Raw genomic sequence first — 18,315 nt, forward strand, 5'->3', positions numbered from 1 at the left:
AATGCATTTTCTCTCAGCGGGCCTGCTACTCACATGACAAACACTCCCCTGTCTACACAGCTGCACTGCTGTTCAGATCAGCTTCTGTATGGAGACAAGAATGTGTTACAAACTCTACATTCATGAATGAATTGTTACTTATTATATTATATGATATATTTACTACAGGGCAAATTATAAAATATGCTGAGACAAATTCTCAGCTGGTATCATTTTTCTGAGTTTCATTGAAATCCAAAGAGATTACACGATTTGAATTAGGAGAAGAGCTAAAAATTCGAAGTGCATAGAATACCAAAACCATTTAATACTCCTTAGGCTCATAAAGGCTCCACACATAAGATTACTGTTGTCTGAATTCCCTCATTGTATTCATTTAGCTATCAGTAATATTCTGGCACCCAAATCAGGATATTGGAATTAAGAATCAGTAATTCAGATGGCAGAGTTAAAAGAAGAGCTTATCAAAACACTGATAAAATGGAAACATTTTTTGGTGATACAAGTGCAGAATATAGATCAATCATCTGAAAGAAAAAGGATTGCTTGTTTCTACTTTGAATGTTGCATTTTGACTTGGCATTTAAAAACAAAACAAAACCTGCTTCAGCTTAACATGTCACCAAATTCTTCAAGATTAAGTCTCCCTGGCAGTGCAATCACCTACTAGATTGATGCTGCTTTCTGCCTGTTCCCACTGTGATTTATGCAAAATCTCATTCATCTGCAAAGGTGTCAGGAATTAGTGAATAGTTTCACCTCAGGAAAAGAATAAATGGACATTACTCTGAGTCAGGTCCAATTCTGCCTCATAAAACAAAATCCCACATCTCCTAATGGCAATCCTATTCAAAAAGCAGCTTCAACATGGGAGGTAAATCTACTTTCTGTGATGAGATACCTGACAGTCACAACACAGAACAAGAGGAAAAGCATCTCAAAGGGCATGAGGGAAGGAAGCTATCAGCAAGGCAAGAACAACACAGGGTTTCATTTTGATATGGCTTTGTGGACATCCTTCCATTTGAAAGAAGATGCCATAATAATATGAACCTAGTTCTGAATGCAGTAGGAAAAAAAAAAAAAAAAACAAAAAAACCCCAAAACCTGGAACAAACCAAATAGTCTAAAGCATTCTGTGTATCTTTAATTCTCCATGGCTATAATGATGTACATAACAAAGAACAGAGTGAAATAGTACTGCTAAAACAAGTTCTAGAAATTAAATCTTGATCTTTCCTTAATACAATCAACAAACTGGAACCTTTTCATCTAAGTCCAGATGAAACTGTCTGAGTGAAGAATCCACTCTCGCACTAAGCCAGTGTTCTTGTGTTGGACTTAATTCCACCCAAAACGGCTGCAAAAAGATGACAAGAATAAGTTACTCAGCGATTTTTAGGATGTGCTGGATTGCACATTGTACTGAAATAAAAGAAGTATTGTAGTTCTATATCCTGCAATTACATGTCAATAGCAGTCTTACTAGAAATACAGCCCAGAAATAACCACACCAGATGCCAAATAAAATCAATCCAGACAAATTTCAGGATAATATTAACATTTATATATTTTTATATATTTATATATATAAAGACCGTTGCAAATATTAAGCAACAAATCACTGGGGGGTTTTTTTGCTTGGTTTTGTAAAAGGGCTTCGTTTTTTTGTTATAAACAGATAATCACACTAACTGCACACTAACTGCTGCTTTGTAGCTAGAACACCTGCTGCTGGTTACTGTTAGACATTAGAGAAGACAGACAGAATGTTTCAATGTAGGAGAGTCCAGTGTCTCAACCATGTCCTGTAAATTGTCAAACGGCAACACTTGAGCAAGTTCTATGTGAACTGGGATCCCAGCCTGGACTTAGGTCTGCAGGCTTGGGCATACTGACTGCCTCTCTTTACTCAAAATAATTTGATTTTTCAACGAACACTTTCCATCACCACAAGCTACACTCCAGGCACGGATCAGAACAGCCCATTTATTGAGCAAAAGATGGAGTTATACTTGGGAGATAACTCCCATTTTCAGAAGAATCTGATATTTTTTTTTTTTCCTTATATAAAGTGAGTTAATTTAGATTTTAATCTATGCAAACTATGAGGATCATCTTCCAAATATGACCTGACTATAAATTGGGGCAGTGCTATACTGGGAGGTCTGGCAGCGGATGGCACCAATACTACTTTTAGGAAGGAAAGTGGGGTAGGATTCTGCAAAGGCTCTTTGAGTCTTTTACCTGCTGGAAGAGAAGTATGTCAGATGACATGTAAGATCACGTATGTATGAACCTACTACTAACACCTATATATGAGTGTTTGTCTTCAGCATGAGGATTAAATTCAGAAAGTCAGATACCTAGTAAGCAGTCCATCTCCTGCATGTCTCCCAAGCATGTAGCTTTCAGAGCCCAAAAAGCAGTCTGTGTAAAGATGGCTAGAAACCTCTAGTGTCTCTGGAGCAGCCCTGAAGACATGTTCAAGTAACACCACCCAAGAGGTCATGCAGGGCGTCTGTTGTCAGTTTTCTTCATAAGGTCTGTAAACCATGATCCAGAAACACACACTCTATTTCATCATCCCAGTACAAAGCTGTGTCCTTTCTATCACCATAGGACAGGGATCTTTATCCTTTTGAGACAAGGTTATCAACTTCTTACAGCAAGGCACTCATATTTCAGAAACAGAATCAGCACTACCCCGTGATTAGCACCCAGATTACCTTATATGAACCATTACTCAGAAGTAATATTTGGGTTTAGAGTTCAAAGGTGTCCTGGCTTTAGCTTTAACAGCTATTTTTCTCCCTCTTAGTAGCTGGTGCAGTGCTGTGTTTTTTACTTTAGTCTGGGAACAGTGCTGCTAACACACCGATGTTTTTCGTTGTTGCTAAGTAATGTTTACTCTGATCAAGGACTTTTCAGTCTCATGCTCTGCCAGTGAGGAGGGGCAAAAGAAGCCAGGAGGCAGCAGAGACAGGACACCTGACCCAAACTAGCCAAATGGGTGCTCCATACCACAGCACGTCATCCCCAGTGTATAAACTGGGGGCAGTTACCCAGAAGGCCCAGATCACTGCTCAGGTCAGGCTTGGTATCAGTTAGGGGATGGTAACTGTATTGTGCATCACTTGTGTTTATTGTTTTTTTTTCCTTTCCCCTTTTAGTTTATGTTCTCTCCCCTTGTTATTTCCCTTATCATTATTATTATTGGTTGTAGTAGTAGTGGTTTTGTGTTATACCTTAGTTAGTGGACTGTTCTTATCTGAGTCATGGAGAGTCTGCTCTCCAGCTGTGTGGATTGTTGCAGATTTTGACCTGTCCTGAAGGTACAGTCAGAAACTTTCCCAGGTGCTTCATTCCATCATTGTAATTCCTTTTTAGCATCAATTAGCAAGAAATTCTCTGTGTTGCCTTCAGGACCACAGAAGGCAAAAGCGGATTGGCACATTGATTCAGCTTTAACTAACACAGTAAAATCTGGTCAACTGATCACCCTAGAGGAACTGATGTTTAGAAATAATTTACCTGAACCCAGACGTGTGATTTTTACAGATATACTTTCATTCCATATTGAGGCATAGAAGTTTATTTTCAAATTTGTAATAATACAGTGTTTCTGTCAACATGAAATCCTGTCTGTAATTTGTGCACTGTCTATTTCATGGTATGATTATATGGATTAATGCTTATGGTACACTTTGTTAAAAAATAATTCAGAGCACTCAGTGCTTAAGAACTACTGTAAATGCTTCAAAAGAGAGGTGAGATTATCAGAGATGTCTGTTCTGTTTTCATAGATGCAAGTCATCCCCAAAACAGATAAACAAAATTTGCCAAGTGGAAGAATTGTTTGCTTCTATCTTTCAGAATCAAAGAACCTTGAACAGTATTACAAAGGTTTAAGACTATCAGTTACCTCACAAATATTATAGAATATAACCAGATCACTTCAGCACGCTCATTACTGGGACTACCCTAATTTAAAGTTTTTTTGCACTCTTCTAAAAAAGTAATTCAATTTGAGCAGATAAGGCCCTGAGATTTGATGTTTAAACACTTCCACTACAAAGATGAACATTAAGTTCATATGAACTAGAGAAATAGAGCAATTTAAGGCTATGATATTTTTGCTAATGAAACAATCAGTAATGGCTTTAGTTTCAACAAATTGCTGGACTGTCATCAAAATACCCAATTTAAAAACATTTCTCAGCATAGAGTGTGTAAGTTTTTAGAAAAATAAAATCTTGAATTTTCTCTCATTCTGATCCAGCATTTTGCCTCCTCTTCAGCTTAATCCAGATGCCATTATTTGGGCGAAGAATCAGTCCTCCAGTTATACCAAGTTCTTCCGGCTTTTGACATGACTCCACCCAAAAGCGGCGCAAGATGAGAGCTAGAAGGACTTTCTCCTCCATTTGTGCAAAACGCTGACCTGCAAATTACAGGGCAGTAAAAAAATAAAGATGTTATTGTCGCGTTGTATCAAAAGTTGCTGCATTTGCATGCTCACAGTGATACCCCACGGAACACATGACAGCAGGAACTGTGCCTTGAGAACAGAACGTGATTTAGGTCAAAACTGACTGCTCAATCTGGTACTTTTTCCTGCATGACAACACCGGCCTTCCTGGGATAATTCACAGCACACCTCCCTTCCCATAGTACACAGAACTCAAACAGCAGAGAGTCAGCACTTTACATGGAACTAACACAAAACACAGCCTTGTCATGCCTCTTGGATGGACTTGATAGGAGGGAATGAATGCAGGAGAAGATACAGCATAGGGACTGTGAGAAGAGAAAAATCCATATTTGCAGAGAAGCAAAGGAGATACAACTCCAACAGAATGACAGACATACCTTCCTTCAATGAACACGAAGCACCACACAGATCAGTGATTTGATAACACAGAGGGCAAAGTTCATTTTACACTTCAGAGAAAGGTGGAGAAGGAAAAGGGAGAACAGAGAAATGTGAGGGAAAGCAAACAGTGTCACCATAATCTAGGCAGCTCATTTAAACTACACTGAAAATAGGATCAGGACACAAAACTCAGTACTCAAAACATTTTTTGTTCTCCCCTCTGTATAAGATGCACAGATGGGTATCTGTACATATGTACACAGTGATTTATTACTGCAATGATATTAGTGAATCACCTCTCCTACACGTTCCTGTACACCCAGGAACTAGCTAGGCATGTAAAATTAGACTCCTCTTTGAAACATGGGCAGATCTAGTCTGCTGTTTTTATGGGAAGGGTACCTCCTCCCAATAAGCCTCATTAGAAATAAACAAACAAACTCCAACAACCCCACACCCCCCAAAAAAGAAAACAAATAAAACAAACAAACAAAAAAAAAACCAGAAGAAATCGGATTTCTTGTTTTGTAAGTGGCATAACAATTGCTGAATGTTCCCCACCTGCACTTAAGATCAGTGAAGGGAACAGTCTCTTCATGTGTTCTGCTATATTAATAACAATGCCCCTACTCTGAGCTCAGACAAATGCCAAGTATCTCAGTGCGACCTGAAGAGCTAACAAGTTCTAGGATGCCAGTGAAAACAATAGAGCAACAATGGCATCAGAAAGAGGGAAAGAATACATCGGTTGCAGACTGCATCTTTGGGACACCCAGATGAGAACATGAGACAAACAGATGAGTTGTTTACAGAGCAAAGCAAGCACAGGAGATCTGCCTTCCCTCGCTCTGTCTTTCTGGCACTGAGAATCAGAAATTTGGAAGCAATCCTTTCCTAACACAGGAGCCCATTAACATGCTTCCAGGCTGCACAGGCAGTGAGGAGGAAACAGCAGCATGATAGACATTGGCCCTGGGAAGAAAGGAAACCCTGGGGAAGAACCAATGTGGCAGCTCAAGCACCAGGCTTGCAGGGGAGACAATGCCCAGAATTTGGGGTGGGGCTGAGGCAGCAGCCTGGGGGAGAACAGGACATGAGCAGTAGGCACATCAAAACTTACATTTCTCATACACATGCTGCTGCCAGTTACCATGATACACACTGCAACTGTTTCCTCTTCAGTACATACCAATGCAGTTCCTGGGACCAGCTGAGAAGGGCACATAAGCATATGGGTGCCTTCCCTTGCAATTTTCAGGGAAGAATCGCTCAGGCTTGAATTCCTCTGGGTCAGGGAAGATCTCAGGGTCTCTATGCAAGGCATAAGTTATAACAACAACATTTGTGCCTTTTGGTATTTGATATCCTCCTAAAGAGAAAAGGGAAAGGGTTAAAACAACAGCAAATAAATGACTTTCTATATGCAACGGCACGATGAAAAATAAAACAATGCTGCCATTTACTTGGGAAATACTTTGGGTTGGTGCTAGCAGGATAGGACTGGCAGACTCAGGAAACTACTTACTAATAGAGCAATCCTCTCTCAAGGCACGGGCAAACAGTGGAACTGAAGGGAAGAGCCTAAGGGCTTCTTTCAAAACACACTCAAGGTATCGAAGCTCCTTCAAATCATCCATTGTAACAGGACGCTCAGTGTTGCCTGTCCAAAAAGAAATACGAAGATGAACAAGACCAGAAATCCCCATTTTTTGATTCAGAAAACTCATTCCAGCTCCCTCCAGGAACTTTCATCATGCACCAAGACCACATAGAAAAAGGTGATACACATTGACTAAATGTGCATGCCTTGCCCCAAAGACATAAAGTTGGTTGTACTCTCCTACAGACCTTCTTGCATGCATCCCAATCACCTCTAGCTATTGAAAGCTCCAGAAGTGCCCCAAGGCATGTTCCTACCTCCCCTTCTACATCTAGGCTTATAATGTAACACATCCCCACTCACAAAAGCAACCACCACCACAACCACAATGAAATGGGAAACAGAAACATACCAAACACCTCATCCAGTTCTTTGTGAACCTTTTTCTGGGCTTCAGGATTATGTCCAAGTAAGTACAGGGCCCAATTCATGCCAGCGGCTGTTGTATCATGGCCCTAGAAATCCAGATTTACAAAAAGACATTCACTTCAACACCATTCCTGTGTACAAGTAAGTTTTGTAAATACCTACATACACAAGTAGTAAATGATAGAAAGCGACAATTATTAGACCCATGACCACCAAAAAAAAAAAAAAAAAAGAAGGCCAAGAGTGTAGAACTCTACCCAGCACGCTGATTATCAGGCTGTAAGACAACCCATGATTCTGTCACACTGAAAACTGAACAAAAGGGAAAAGTGCTAAAATAACCCAAGCAAATGAACCTCTCCTCTGCCTTCCACAAATTACATGAACCATCAGTATATCTACACAATGAAACAGATGTATATGCACATTTTGATTAAAGAGGGGCCAAAGACTACCACAGGAGAAATACAATGGACATAATCTGCAACCTTTACAAAACTATCCAAAAGAGGGTCTAATGAGACACAGTACACTGACCATAGGAGAGAATACTTTTTCATCTCCTAAGAGAAGTGCATCAGCTATTACTGTTCTCAGCCCCTCATAAAAACTTGGAAAGGAAACGAAGGGAAGGGGAACCAAGAAAACAAAAACAAACAAACGCCAAATCAAATAAACAAACACATACAGGAAAAAAAAACCACCAAAACCAACCAACAAACAATCAAACAACCCCCCCCCCCCCAAAAAAAAAAAGAAAAAAAAGAAAAAAAAAAAACAACAAAAAACGACGGGAAAAGTTGACCAAAAAGGATTTTGGTTCTAAAAAGATGGACTTGTTGGGAAGTTCAAGATGCTGCACCTCTTCAAAGTCCAGCTATAGAGTAGTACAGGAATGTTAAGATATAACCTAGAGAAGCTCTCTTCCCATCAGCAGTAATATGACTCTGAATTAAGGTCTTCTGAGATGGAATGCAGGTCCACATAATGGAGGTGTGTGGAAGACTTGTGAAAGTCTTGTTTAGATCCTTCACTGGACAGGGAACCAGACGTGAGAAGACAGTACACCAATCCACAGTTGATGACAGAACCAGGAGGTTACAGTCAACATGGCAAGGAACAAAGTGTGAGGAGAATTGACAAAATGCAAGGCAAAACACTAAAACCATTTATAGCCCTCTTTCACATTAATAAGGTTTGTAACAGGAGCTCAGAATCCATGGCCTACATCAGCTATTAAGCTCTCACTACTCACCTGCTATCATGAATAGAGCCTGCTCACACAGGCAGGGCCTGCCACATATATATTATACAATATTTTGCCAGTTTCTATCCTACAGATATTTCCTCTTAGGCTTCCAGGGCTAAAATTACTGCATACTAAAAGCAGCCTCCTGAACTACGGAAGAGTCAGTACCTGCAAATGGTGAACCTCAGGATCTCAGGTTTTGGGGAGAGACAAAAAAACAGAAAAAAAAAAAAAGAAAAGAAAAAAAAACCCCACGGCAAAACCCTCCACAAACAACCCTCCTCGCAATCAACAAACCAAGAGGTTCCTTGGGTACCTCAAACATGAAAGTATCCACTTCCTCACGAATATCATTGTAGTCCAATTTGTTCCCTTCATCATCTGTTGCATTCAGCAGCATGTCTAGGAAAGCTTTTCTCTTTTTGGACCCACTTTCTTCACAGCTGCCATCAGTATCACATTTCTTTTGCTTGGCATTTTCAAGTTCTGCAACTTTTTCCGCAATGACCTGAGATTAGAACCATTACATTGGATATGATGCATGCAGCACATGTGCAGTCTACATCACACAGGTTTGTCCTAACCTTGAACAGCCTTTGTGAGACCAAGAAAATAGATAGTCAAACCATGCAAATAACTCATTGATCATCAAGAAGTGTAAACCTATCCAGAAAATCTGGACCAAGCCAATTGTGAAGGCCAGCATTACTAACAGCAAATCACAAAACATCGCCATGATTTGAACAGACTTACCATGAAGAAGACGGTCTCTATCCAATAACTAAGGAATGGACGACAGACCAAAGAGAAACCAGGACACTCCACAACCCTACATCTGGACCACACATAGCAAAACTGGAACTACTATATTAATGCTTCTCAACTTCTCTTCAATATGACAGCAATGCTTGAACTTCCCTTTTTAAGTTGAAACACAGCCCCAGGACAGAGATTTCACGTTGTCACCACCGTTGTCCTAACAGCAGAACAAAACCCTTCAATAAACTGATACTGCTCTCAGCAACTACAACATAATTTAAAAATAAAGGCTGTAGAGTATGTAATTCTATTCAAAGAAAGCACTGAACAGGAAAAAAAAAATACTGCTATATACACACACAGTGTTTCCCTCACTGAACGTATATATATGAAGACACATTTAAACCACCTCTTGTCTCAGTGATACATTAGGTGATATTATTTACTGCTCCTTTGTCTTCTAAGGGATATTATTATTTTCTGCTCCCAAATTTTCTAAGATCTGGCTTCTTATATTCAGTGAACCAACCCATCATGGAAAGAAAGCAAGTGTTACCTTAGGTCCCTTTAAGAGCCTCTCTTGTGCCACACTGGTGCAATTCCCATTAAAAAGAAGCAAAACATGAACTACGCAAAAACAATGCAATGTGGATCATTATGTGTAGTGAAAATTCAGAGATTATTTCCTTTGTTGTGGGCATTGATAAAATGACATTGTGGGATACATACATCTCTTTCAGGGAAAGCAGCTTCTCTGGTAACATTTTAACAGTAGATTTGGGAAGGCAACGATTGACAAGAATAGCATGGGAATTAATTGGTGAGAAAAAGGAGTGTTACATGCACAGTCCAATATGGTGATAGAATGATGTATTTTATGCCAAGTCACTGATATATGCCTAATGGTTTCTGTGTCAAAGCATCTTACTACTGATGTGGGGACCTCCATGTGTTTGTTCATCTCAGCAGTTCTCCAAATAGGGGAAAATGAATACAGACTTCAATTTCTAAGAGCTGGATCAAGTGGTATTACCACACAGGACCCTATGCTTACTGCTACAGACTTGGCAGTGAGCTGTTGCAGGCAATTCAGTTGTGGAGGATCTGAGGCAGAAAAAGAGTTCAATGAATTGGGGTTGTTTGTTTCGGTTGTCAAGGACCTGCAAGTCCTTTTACTCCCTTGGAGTTGCATACTCTTTTGCTTAAATACAACAGAGTTGCTGACAGCAAAGTCAGCTGCTGTCTTCTTTTCAGGGAATTCCTCAGCATCCAGAGTGTTCTCCTTTTAATATATGCATATTAAGGGAGCTGAGCCTCACCATCATTTGGAAACTCTACTGAGTACAAGACTTCATTCCAACAACTAAAATGTACCATTAAAAAAAAATAAAAATCTATACTGTATCTGTAAAATTGTGAAGGATCTTGAGGTTCTTCTCATGCTCTCTTCCTTCCTTGAACAGCGAATATACAAGATCAGGCCAAAGCCACGGGCTCATCTGTCGCTGTTGGATTAGATCGCTCATCCTATGGACACAATAATTACATCATGGAACATTCCTTGACCAAAAAAAACACCCCAAAGCCAAATTTACAGCACACTTTCAAGAACAACAAAAACAAAAAGTTCTACTTCCCCCAGTGAAGTGGAGCTTAAGACACTGCATGGGTTTAAACCCATTCATCTGAAGGGAAGGCTGTTCATATTTGTTTCCTGATTTTAATTGTCATCTGTCCCAGCATCACCATGGTTTATATTGTTATGCATTGATCTCTGAGAGTGTGTTCTCATTTAGTTGGAATCCTCTTGAAACAGACATGTTCAGCTCTCCAGTCCAGTCCTACTCCATATCAGTAAAGCATTGATCATGATGAACAAGATGTGTACATCCTGAAAATACTACTCATGTCAGGGAGTGTTCCAAAATATCTTCCCCAAGACCTCAAACAGCCCTCTGAAAGCATTATATTTCTACTTGACTGTCAGATAATACATATGCCAAACAGCAAATGGAAAGTACTTAAAGAATATGAAAATTCACGTATGCTTAAACAGAACTGGAGTACATTTGGAAAGGCTGATTTTCATTGCTATTCAGCTCTTGCACATACTTTTGGCTACAAAAAGAGACTTTGAGGAGTAATTATTAAATTTAGGCCAACTTTGGGCCCACATGCAGTACAATTTGGGAAAGACCAAGCAACGATGACAATTAAACCCTCTAATTCCACCCGTTTTTTTGTTATACACCTGTCTCAACAAGCCCCATCAAAGGCTAGGGGTGAGATCATAGACTTGCTTAGGTTGGGAAAGACCTTTAAGGTCATCCAACCTTTAGGAGTCCAAACATTAACTTAGCACTGCCAAGTCCACCACTAAACCATGTTTCTAAGTGCCCCACCTACACTTCTTTAAAGTACCTGCAGGGATGGTGACTCAACCACTTCCCTGGGCAGCCTGTTCCAGTGCCTGACTATCTTTTCAGGGAAGAAATTCTTTCTAGCATCCAATCTAAACCTCACCGGCACAATTTGAGGCTGTTTTCTCTTGTCCCATTGCTTGCTACCTGGGAGATGACCCACTTCACAACCTCCTTTCAGGCAGTTGTAGAGAACAATAGGATCTCCCCTTCTCCCCGAGACTCTTTTTCTCCAGGCTAAACAACCCCAGTTGCCTCAGCTGCTCCTCATCAGACTTATGCTCTAGAACCTTCATCAGCTTTGTTGCCCTTCTTTGGGTATGCTCGAGCACCCCAATGTCTGTCCTGTGGTGAGGGGTCCCAAAGTGAACACAGCATTTGAGGTGCAGCCTCACCAGTGCCGAGTATAGGGGGATGATCACTGCCCTGCTCCTGCTGGCCACATTGTTTGTGACACAGTCCAGGATGCTGTTGGCCTTCTCGACTGCCAGGGCACAAGCTGGCTCATGTTCAGCTGCCAATCAGCACAGGAAGATAAGGGGAGTGGTAGTAGTAGTTTTTGAGTGTTTCATTTGTTTCTCAGAATTGGGATATTTACTGAGACTCAAGGGTATGAATTCAATGTTGCCTCTGTGTAGCAGCTTGTACTGAAATATAGTGCATTTTACTGAGGCTTGGAGCATTTCTGTGGAAGAACTGAGTTTGTGGCTCACAGCAGATGAAATCTTGACACCAGTAGCATCAACTCCAGCCCAACTACAAAGCAGCCAAGGAAAATGTCCATTTACCTGTAGACAGCACGAACATAATCAGAATCCTTATTCTCCTGAGAGCCCACATTCTTGCCCATTGCTGTTTCTGGGAGGAGGAAATCATCAATTGTTCACGAGTACAAAGTGGAATGCAGAGTCCCTGTACAGAATAAGTTACTACTGCTCTCAGGTTCTGATAGTCACCACTTCGTCCTTTGAGCAGGTGAATACACGTATCCCTTTCCAGGTAATGAGTTTGCTTTATATTTACATTCCCAGGAACTCTGCTCCTCAACACAACCTCACTTCCGACTGCTACCTCTGCCCTGCCCATCCCACAAACTCACCTGCTCAGATGCACACCAAACACCCTAGGGAAAAGGATGGCCTTGGGAGGACAAAAATGCATTCACACAATGTGCAGCAACATTCCTCTTCAACCGTCTCCTCACAGGACACTTGAGGCACAGCTGTACTCATGAGTCCCTGCATCATTCACAGCAACACAAAATAACTGAAGAGGACTTACCACAGATGATATCAAGGGCACACAGAGTGATGTCCAGAAAGACATCAAATGGTTCCTTGTCAACATGTTTCTCAAGTTTCTCCAATAAAATTGTTCCTTGTTCATTCATAACCTCTAGGAAGTCAGTTAAGATTGTAAAGTGGAATGTGGGAGTTATCATCTTCCTCCGCAATCGCCACTTGTCTCCGGTGCTGCAAAATTAACAAGGAGAAGGAAAGGTTAAAAACTCCAAGGCAAAAAAAAAATCCTCACCATCAGAGGAAGTATACAGTAAAAAAACTGCAGCCTGAAACACCTTCACAGACAGACGTGCTGTAGATGGCTCTTCAAGTTGTCCACAGCACTTCCTAGAATATAAATATTTCTTGTTCCAGCTCTCATCAAAGCACAAACTACCATTTCTACAGCTGCTCTCAATAAAAGGAGATGCCAACAAGCCTTCAGGCAATACAGCCTCTGGTTGCTCAGTGTATAGGCTCTTCTCTATAGAAGGATGGAGTAGAACTCATCGATAGGACAAACCAGCTATTTAGGATCAAGACCTCAACTAATTGCATTGCCTCTGTGAATCACCACTCATACAGCTCTTCATCCACTGACTAGGAAATGAGGATTGCAGAGAACTAAAGTAGTCCACAGGCATTACCAAACTGACTGCCTCAAAGTCTGATTACTTTATATCTTGGTCCCATCACAAAGCACAAGGAGTTAATCTCTGAGGGCCCCAAACCGGCAACAAAGCTCCACTGCTAAGAGGAGCACCTTGACCTTCTCATAAAAACACAGAAGAGGCACAAGTCACCAGAGGCACTTTACACCAGAGGCACCTTGCTGACTCTTTAATATCTGCATCATCCAGACCAAACCCTACTTGACCATCCCAAGACCAGAGGACATCAAACCCTTACATCACTGCTCCTTCCTCTCTTGACTCCTGACTTGCACTCTCACCCAGGCTCACCTCTTACAAGCCTTCACTTCATGAGGGAACTGAAAGACAGAGTTAAGATACTCTCATCTGACCCCAAAGTATCACCAATCTCAGGCCCATCCTACTGGTTTGCAGTGCCACCAGCTGAGATAAGAAATGCACATAGTTGCAGTTCTGCCACAGTCCAACCACCTCATATACGTCACAACATTCAAAACATCCATCCCGTAGCACTGCAGACTAAATGACACCACTTGCCATAGGATACAACCTCCCAAAATCCACATTCATTTCAAACCTTTGAACAAAATACAACAATGCCCAAATTTGCCAAGAAATACATTATGCCAAAAGATTTTTTTTATCAGACATTAGCTTCTAAACAGAAATCAAGACCACCACAAGGAATAAGAGTTCTACAGATATCACCTTCATCTCTGTCCAGAGATACACAGAGCATTCCTGCCAGCAAGTCCTCTCTATGTTATATAACCTGCAGATTCCAAAAGGACACCAAGACACCTGCAATTCACTCTACCTTGTCAGAAGTCCAGTGGCCAGCCAAGGCTGCAGGAATTCATACATGTATGATTTTTCGATATACTTTGAGCTGTTCAGAATGACCTGTCAAAAAAAAAAAAAAAAAAAAAGGGAAAAGGAAGAAAACATTACTTGTTAGATGGAGAGAGATTTCTGCAGCTAAGATTACTTCACACAAACTCAGCTCCTCCATAGAAATGCCCCAAGCCTCAGTAAAATGCACTATATTTCAGTACAAGCTGCTATACAAGGGCAACATTGAGTTCACACCCTTAAGTCTCAGTAAATATCCCAATCCTGAGAAACAAATCAAACACTCAAAAATTACCACTCCCACTCCCCTTATCTTCGTGAAAAAGATAAATTTGTGTTACAAAGTCACAGGGAGAGCTCAGAGGAAACCTAACGGTTTTTAGCCTCAACCAAACTCACAAGGGAAGTACCATCTTTTCAATAAACACTCCAACAAAGAAACAACTCTATCTTCCCAGCTCAAGGACAATCATTGTCAGTAACAAAACTAACAACTATATTTCATACAACCAGAACAGCCCGACCGAGTTCTAATGCAGTTAGACACAAGGCACCTGCAACCTGCATTTCATCATGTCCTAACCCAGTATCAGTAGTCCAATCTTCTAGTGTCTGCTTCTCTGTTCTGATCTTGGGAGCAGAAGCTTTCATACAAAGCTAAAGGAGATGCTTCTTCATATAAAACCTAGTGAGTTGGTGGTTTCATTTGCTGGCCATCTTCAGTATTTATTTTTTTCTATGGCTAGACTTTTTCTATTCTTCCACTTTCACCCTTTCTCAATAGAAGCTAACAGGTTGGACACTGCTTTGCATGTTAGTAGAATAGATAGGAGACTAGCACACTCACCTCCACACTGTCAGGATGATACAAAAGCACAAGAGGCAATGGTCCTATCCAAAGTTTCAGCAATGGCAAACTCCTGAACTCTTCAACATAAGTTTGTAGCTGTTTAAAAAAACCTAAATGAAAAAAGCAGATAAGAATTTTTTAAAAAAAGGTTTTGCTGAATAAGCAGGACTTCTGTAATGAACTGTTTTTCACCATATGCCCTGTAATTATGTTTTTATTGTAGTTTTATCTTGCTACTATGACCAAGCAGTGTATTTTGCACCCAGCTATCAGCTCTACTGGAGAAGTGTTTATAGCTGCATGCACCCTTGAAAGCACTCTATTCTAGAGAAACCTCTCCTAGCTGTAGATAAGACAACTTGATTTAAGCAGTCTTCAAGCACTGTAGCGTGGGCTTTCTGTATCGCAATACTCTTCGTAACGGTTAAGAGACAAATCAAACTTTATCAAGGCTATGCTTACATTTTGGCTTATCTGACACTAGCCAAAATGCTATATCGAGATACTTCTTTACTTTCCAAATACAGCATCAAGCCTTTTCCCACCTGAAGCCTCATTGCCAGTACCACATTTGTGGTGCACATATAAGTGATGTCATGAACAGTAGTGGCAGAGCATTGCACGTAAATCAGTATCACTTGAAATGTGATACTGGGCACAGACTCACATGGTTATTTATGGTACACACCACCTGAGAGATACCACTGTTACCCAGCCTCGAGCTGGACTTCATACCAGTGAGATAAGCAATCCTGCCAGTTCTCCACCCATGTTATTATCCACTTATCCAGTCTACAACTTGTCAGTTTAACTATACCAAAAGCATGGGAGGTGGTAGAAAAGACCTTGTTGAATCAAATTAAATGTCATCTAATGCTCTTCCCTTGCCCACAGATCCAGCTATCTTATCAAAGAGGGCAACCGCATTCACTTTGCAATTATAGAGGAGGTGGCAGCTACCAGGATGTTCAAGGATTAAACATGCCTTCACCTTTTCAGAAACCAGATTAAATGATACATGAGTCCTTCTAAGTCCTCTGCAGAGCTGAAAAGCCAAAGGTCCCCCCAGAAAAATGAAAAAAAGCCTAGTTTCCTAATAGACACCCCAAAAGCAGTCCCCAGTCATAGGCAAAGTTCTAATGACACCTCATTCAAAAGGCTTAAGACTGTCAGATTATTTTGCTGGTTTTAAAACATTTTCCCTGACATCACCATAATTAAAATATCATAATTTCACAGCTTTTTTCTACCTATATCAATAAATAAAATCGCCATCAGATGACAACTCATTTTTCTTTCTGATAAAAAAACTTCTCCTTTTTTCTAAAACCTATACTTCTTAATTGCTACATATTTAATGAAAAATATTATAAACCACAAACTTCAATCATTTTTGCATAACTAAAGGAGAACAAAGACAGGTGGTCATGGGCTTAACTGAAGCATGGATGCTATGCAACTCCTGCTAACAAAGGAGATGACAGACTTCATACAACATAAAAGTCTCCAACAAATTGTTTTTTGGAGAAAGAAGCAACGGGTGGGTTTTTTTGTTGATGTTGTTATTATTTTTTAATTATTAGTTATTTCTAAGAAGATTTTAAAAGAAGGAAAAAAAACAGGAAGAAAAAAAGATTTGTGTCATAGTCAGGCTCATATACACATCCTGACTATGATCCTGCTACTGTTTCCCCAAAGTTACCTTCAGGGAAAGCTGCTTGCCCTTATACAGGATGGGATCTGGAAGAAAGATGCAAGCATGTACCCTCACGAATACAGGGATTACAACTCAGCACGCGTCAGCACTGGGCAATGTGCATGCCCATGCTGTATTGGTCCTTGGCTTTGCCATGTTCCCATGTCGCAGCTGCTCTCTCTTCTGGCAGCATACCTGGAGGTATGGCACAGCCAGCAACACATGTGAACGGCGCAGACTGGTATACACAGGCATCACAAAACACACCCAGAAGAATCTGCTGGTCCACTAACAGCACAGCCAGAGCCACTTTCATACCACAAACTCCTCAAGGGTTATGCTCCTCTGCAAAACCAAGTACCAAATGAAAAAAAGAACATGCAGCTCATTGGAGCTCTCTTAAGCTCTCCGGCAAAAAGAAGGTACCGTTCATCAGTGCAAGAACAGAAAGGTTTGCTTTTGAGGGATGTACTACAAATACTCAGCAAGTTCTTTTGCATCTAATGCAGAAAGCTGAGGCATAACTAATTCTGAAACTGACCCAGCAATTCAGCATGCTAAAGTCCCTCGCACATGCTCACTTTGAGGAAGATAATTAAAGAAACATTTTTCCTTCACAAGCTAAATCTTTGTTTGGATCACAGCCATGGGTACACAGTACTTTGCACTGTGAAACAGCACTTCCTCAGAGAGCATAGTGCATGCTTCCCTATCGGAAAAACAAACTCCACAGCATTCATGCTCCACCCCACCAACAACTGGGAATAAGTCTGAGTCCAGCATCAGCATCTGGAAGCCACATTTAGACTGAACCTCCAGCCAACCTTTGCTGGTAACAACCCCACATTTGTGCAGCATATATTCTTTCCCTCCCATTGCTCACTTTTCACACAGTTCCCCTCTTCAGGTTGCCCAAAGGCCCAGAGACACCTAAAGGCAATGGCACACCCTACAACCCCCCACAAGCCAGCCACGCTGCAACCACCCAAGCACCTCACCAGCACTGGCTCCTCCAGCAAAGCCTCACATAATTCAGGGACACCCCCCCCCCCCCCCCCATACCTGGGCTACGGCATGAGCTATCCTTACCTTCTCCCTTCCGCTCCATGAGTAGAGCATTTCCCAGCACAGGATAGCAGGGGCTGACACCCGGTATCGGCTTCAGCACCCACCATCGCCTCCAGTAATCCATCAGGGAGGGCAGGGAGCTCACAGCCACAACTGCCAACAGCAGAGCAATGACCCCAGCCCCCAGCTGCAGCAGCTGGGGTCCCCCATCAGCTCCCTGCATGACCCCCATCATCACCTCCCAGCCTCCTGCTGCAGTCCTTGATCCCTACTGGAGAATGAGTGCTGCCGGTACTGCGGTACTCGCCTTTGCCTTCACCCAGCTGAGCTTGCCAGGACCAAGGCATCAGAAAAGGAGGCGGAGCTGTCACACAGGCCCTGAGGGCAGCTTCCTGCCGGGAAAATAAACAGAGATCTGAAAAACACGTGTGTGGAGAGGCTGCCTGCAAGCACTGCCTGACAGCAGAACAGCCACAGGGAACAGTGCTGTCTCCCTGCCCTCACTCGGTTCCTCTGACTCAAGTGAAGAATGAGTAAGTTCTTTGCAGGGCCGTGCAATGTCACAGAAAGAAAAGACACAAAC

General features: G+C 41.4%; 1 protein-coding gene across 1 annotated transcript; it reads right to left on the reverse strand.

Annotated features, from left to right (window-relative positions):
* Positions 1-3,594: 3,594 nt before the first annotated feature.
* Positions 3,595-18,052, reverse strand: LOC133222086 (cytochrome P450 4V2). The gene is made up of 11 exons (XM_061371468.1): positions 17,754-18,052; positions 14,966-15,078; positions 14,084-14,169; positions 12,615-12,805; positions 12,122-12,191; positions 10,314-10,440; positions 8,471-8,662; positions 6,889-6,991; positions 6,402-6,536; positions 6,066-6,245; positions 3,595-4,444 (listed from the first exon to the last, which is right to left on the reverse strand). Exons 1-11 carry the CDS (start codon positions 17,965-17,967, stop codon positions 4,269-4,271), a joined length of 1,587 nt encoding a protein of 528 aa, XP_061227452.1. The 5' UTR covers positions 17,968-18,052; the 3' UTR covers positions 3,595-4,268.
* Positions 18,053-18,315: the final 263 nt, after the last annotated feature.

This window comes from Neopsephotus bourkii, unplaced genomic scaffold (assembly GCF_033783945.1).
Source record: "Neopsephotus bourkii isolate Nb327-2 ecotype Australia unplaced genomic scaffold, CSIRO-AGI_Nbou_v1 NB_168, whole genome shotgun sequence".
Classification (NCBI taxonomy): domain Eukaryota; kingdom Metazoa; phylum Chordata; class Aves; order Psittaciformes; family Psittacidae; genus Neopsephotus; species Neopsephotus bourkii.

Excerpts from the sequence above, each read along its gene's own strand:
- LOC133222086 (XM_061371468.1), bottom strand. The coding sequence starts at position 17,967 with ATGATGGGGGTCATGCAGGGAGCTGATGGGGGACCCCAGCTGCTGCAG. Across the intron at positions 10,441-12,121 it reads TATGTTCGTGCTGTCTACAG|GATGAGCGATCTAATCCAAC; the intron begins GTAAATGGACAT and ends TTGTGTCCATAG. Across the intron at positions 6,992-8,470 it reads TGGATACTTTCATGTTTGAG|GGCCATGATACAACAGCCGC; the intron begins GTACCCAAGGAA and ends CTGGATTTCTAG.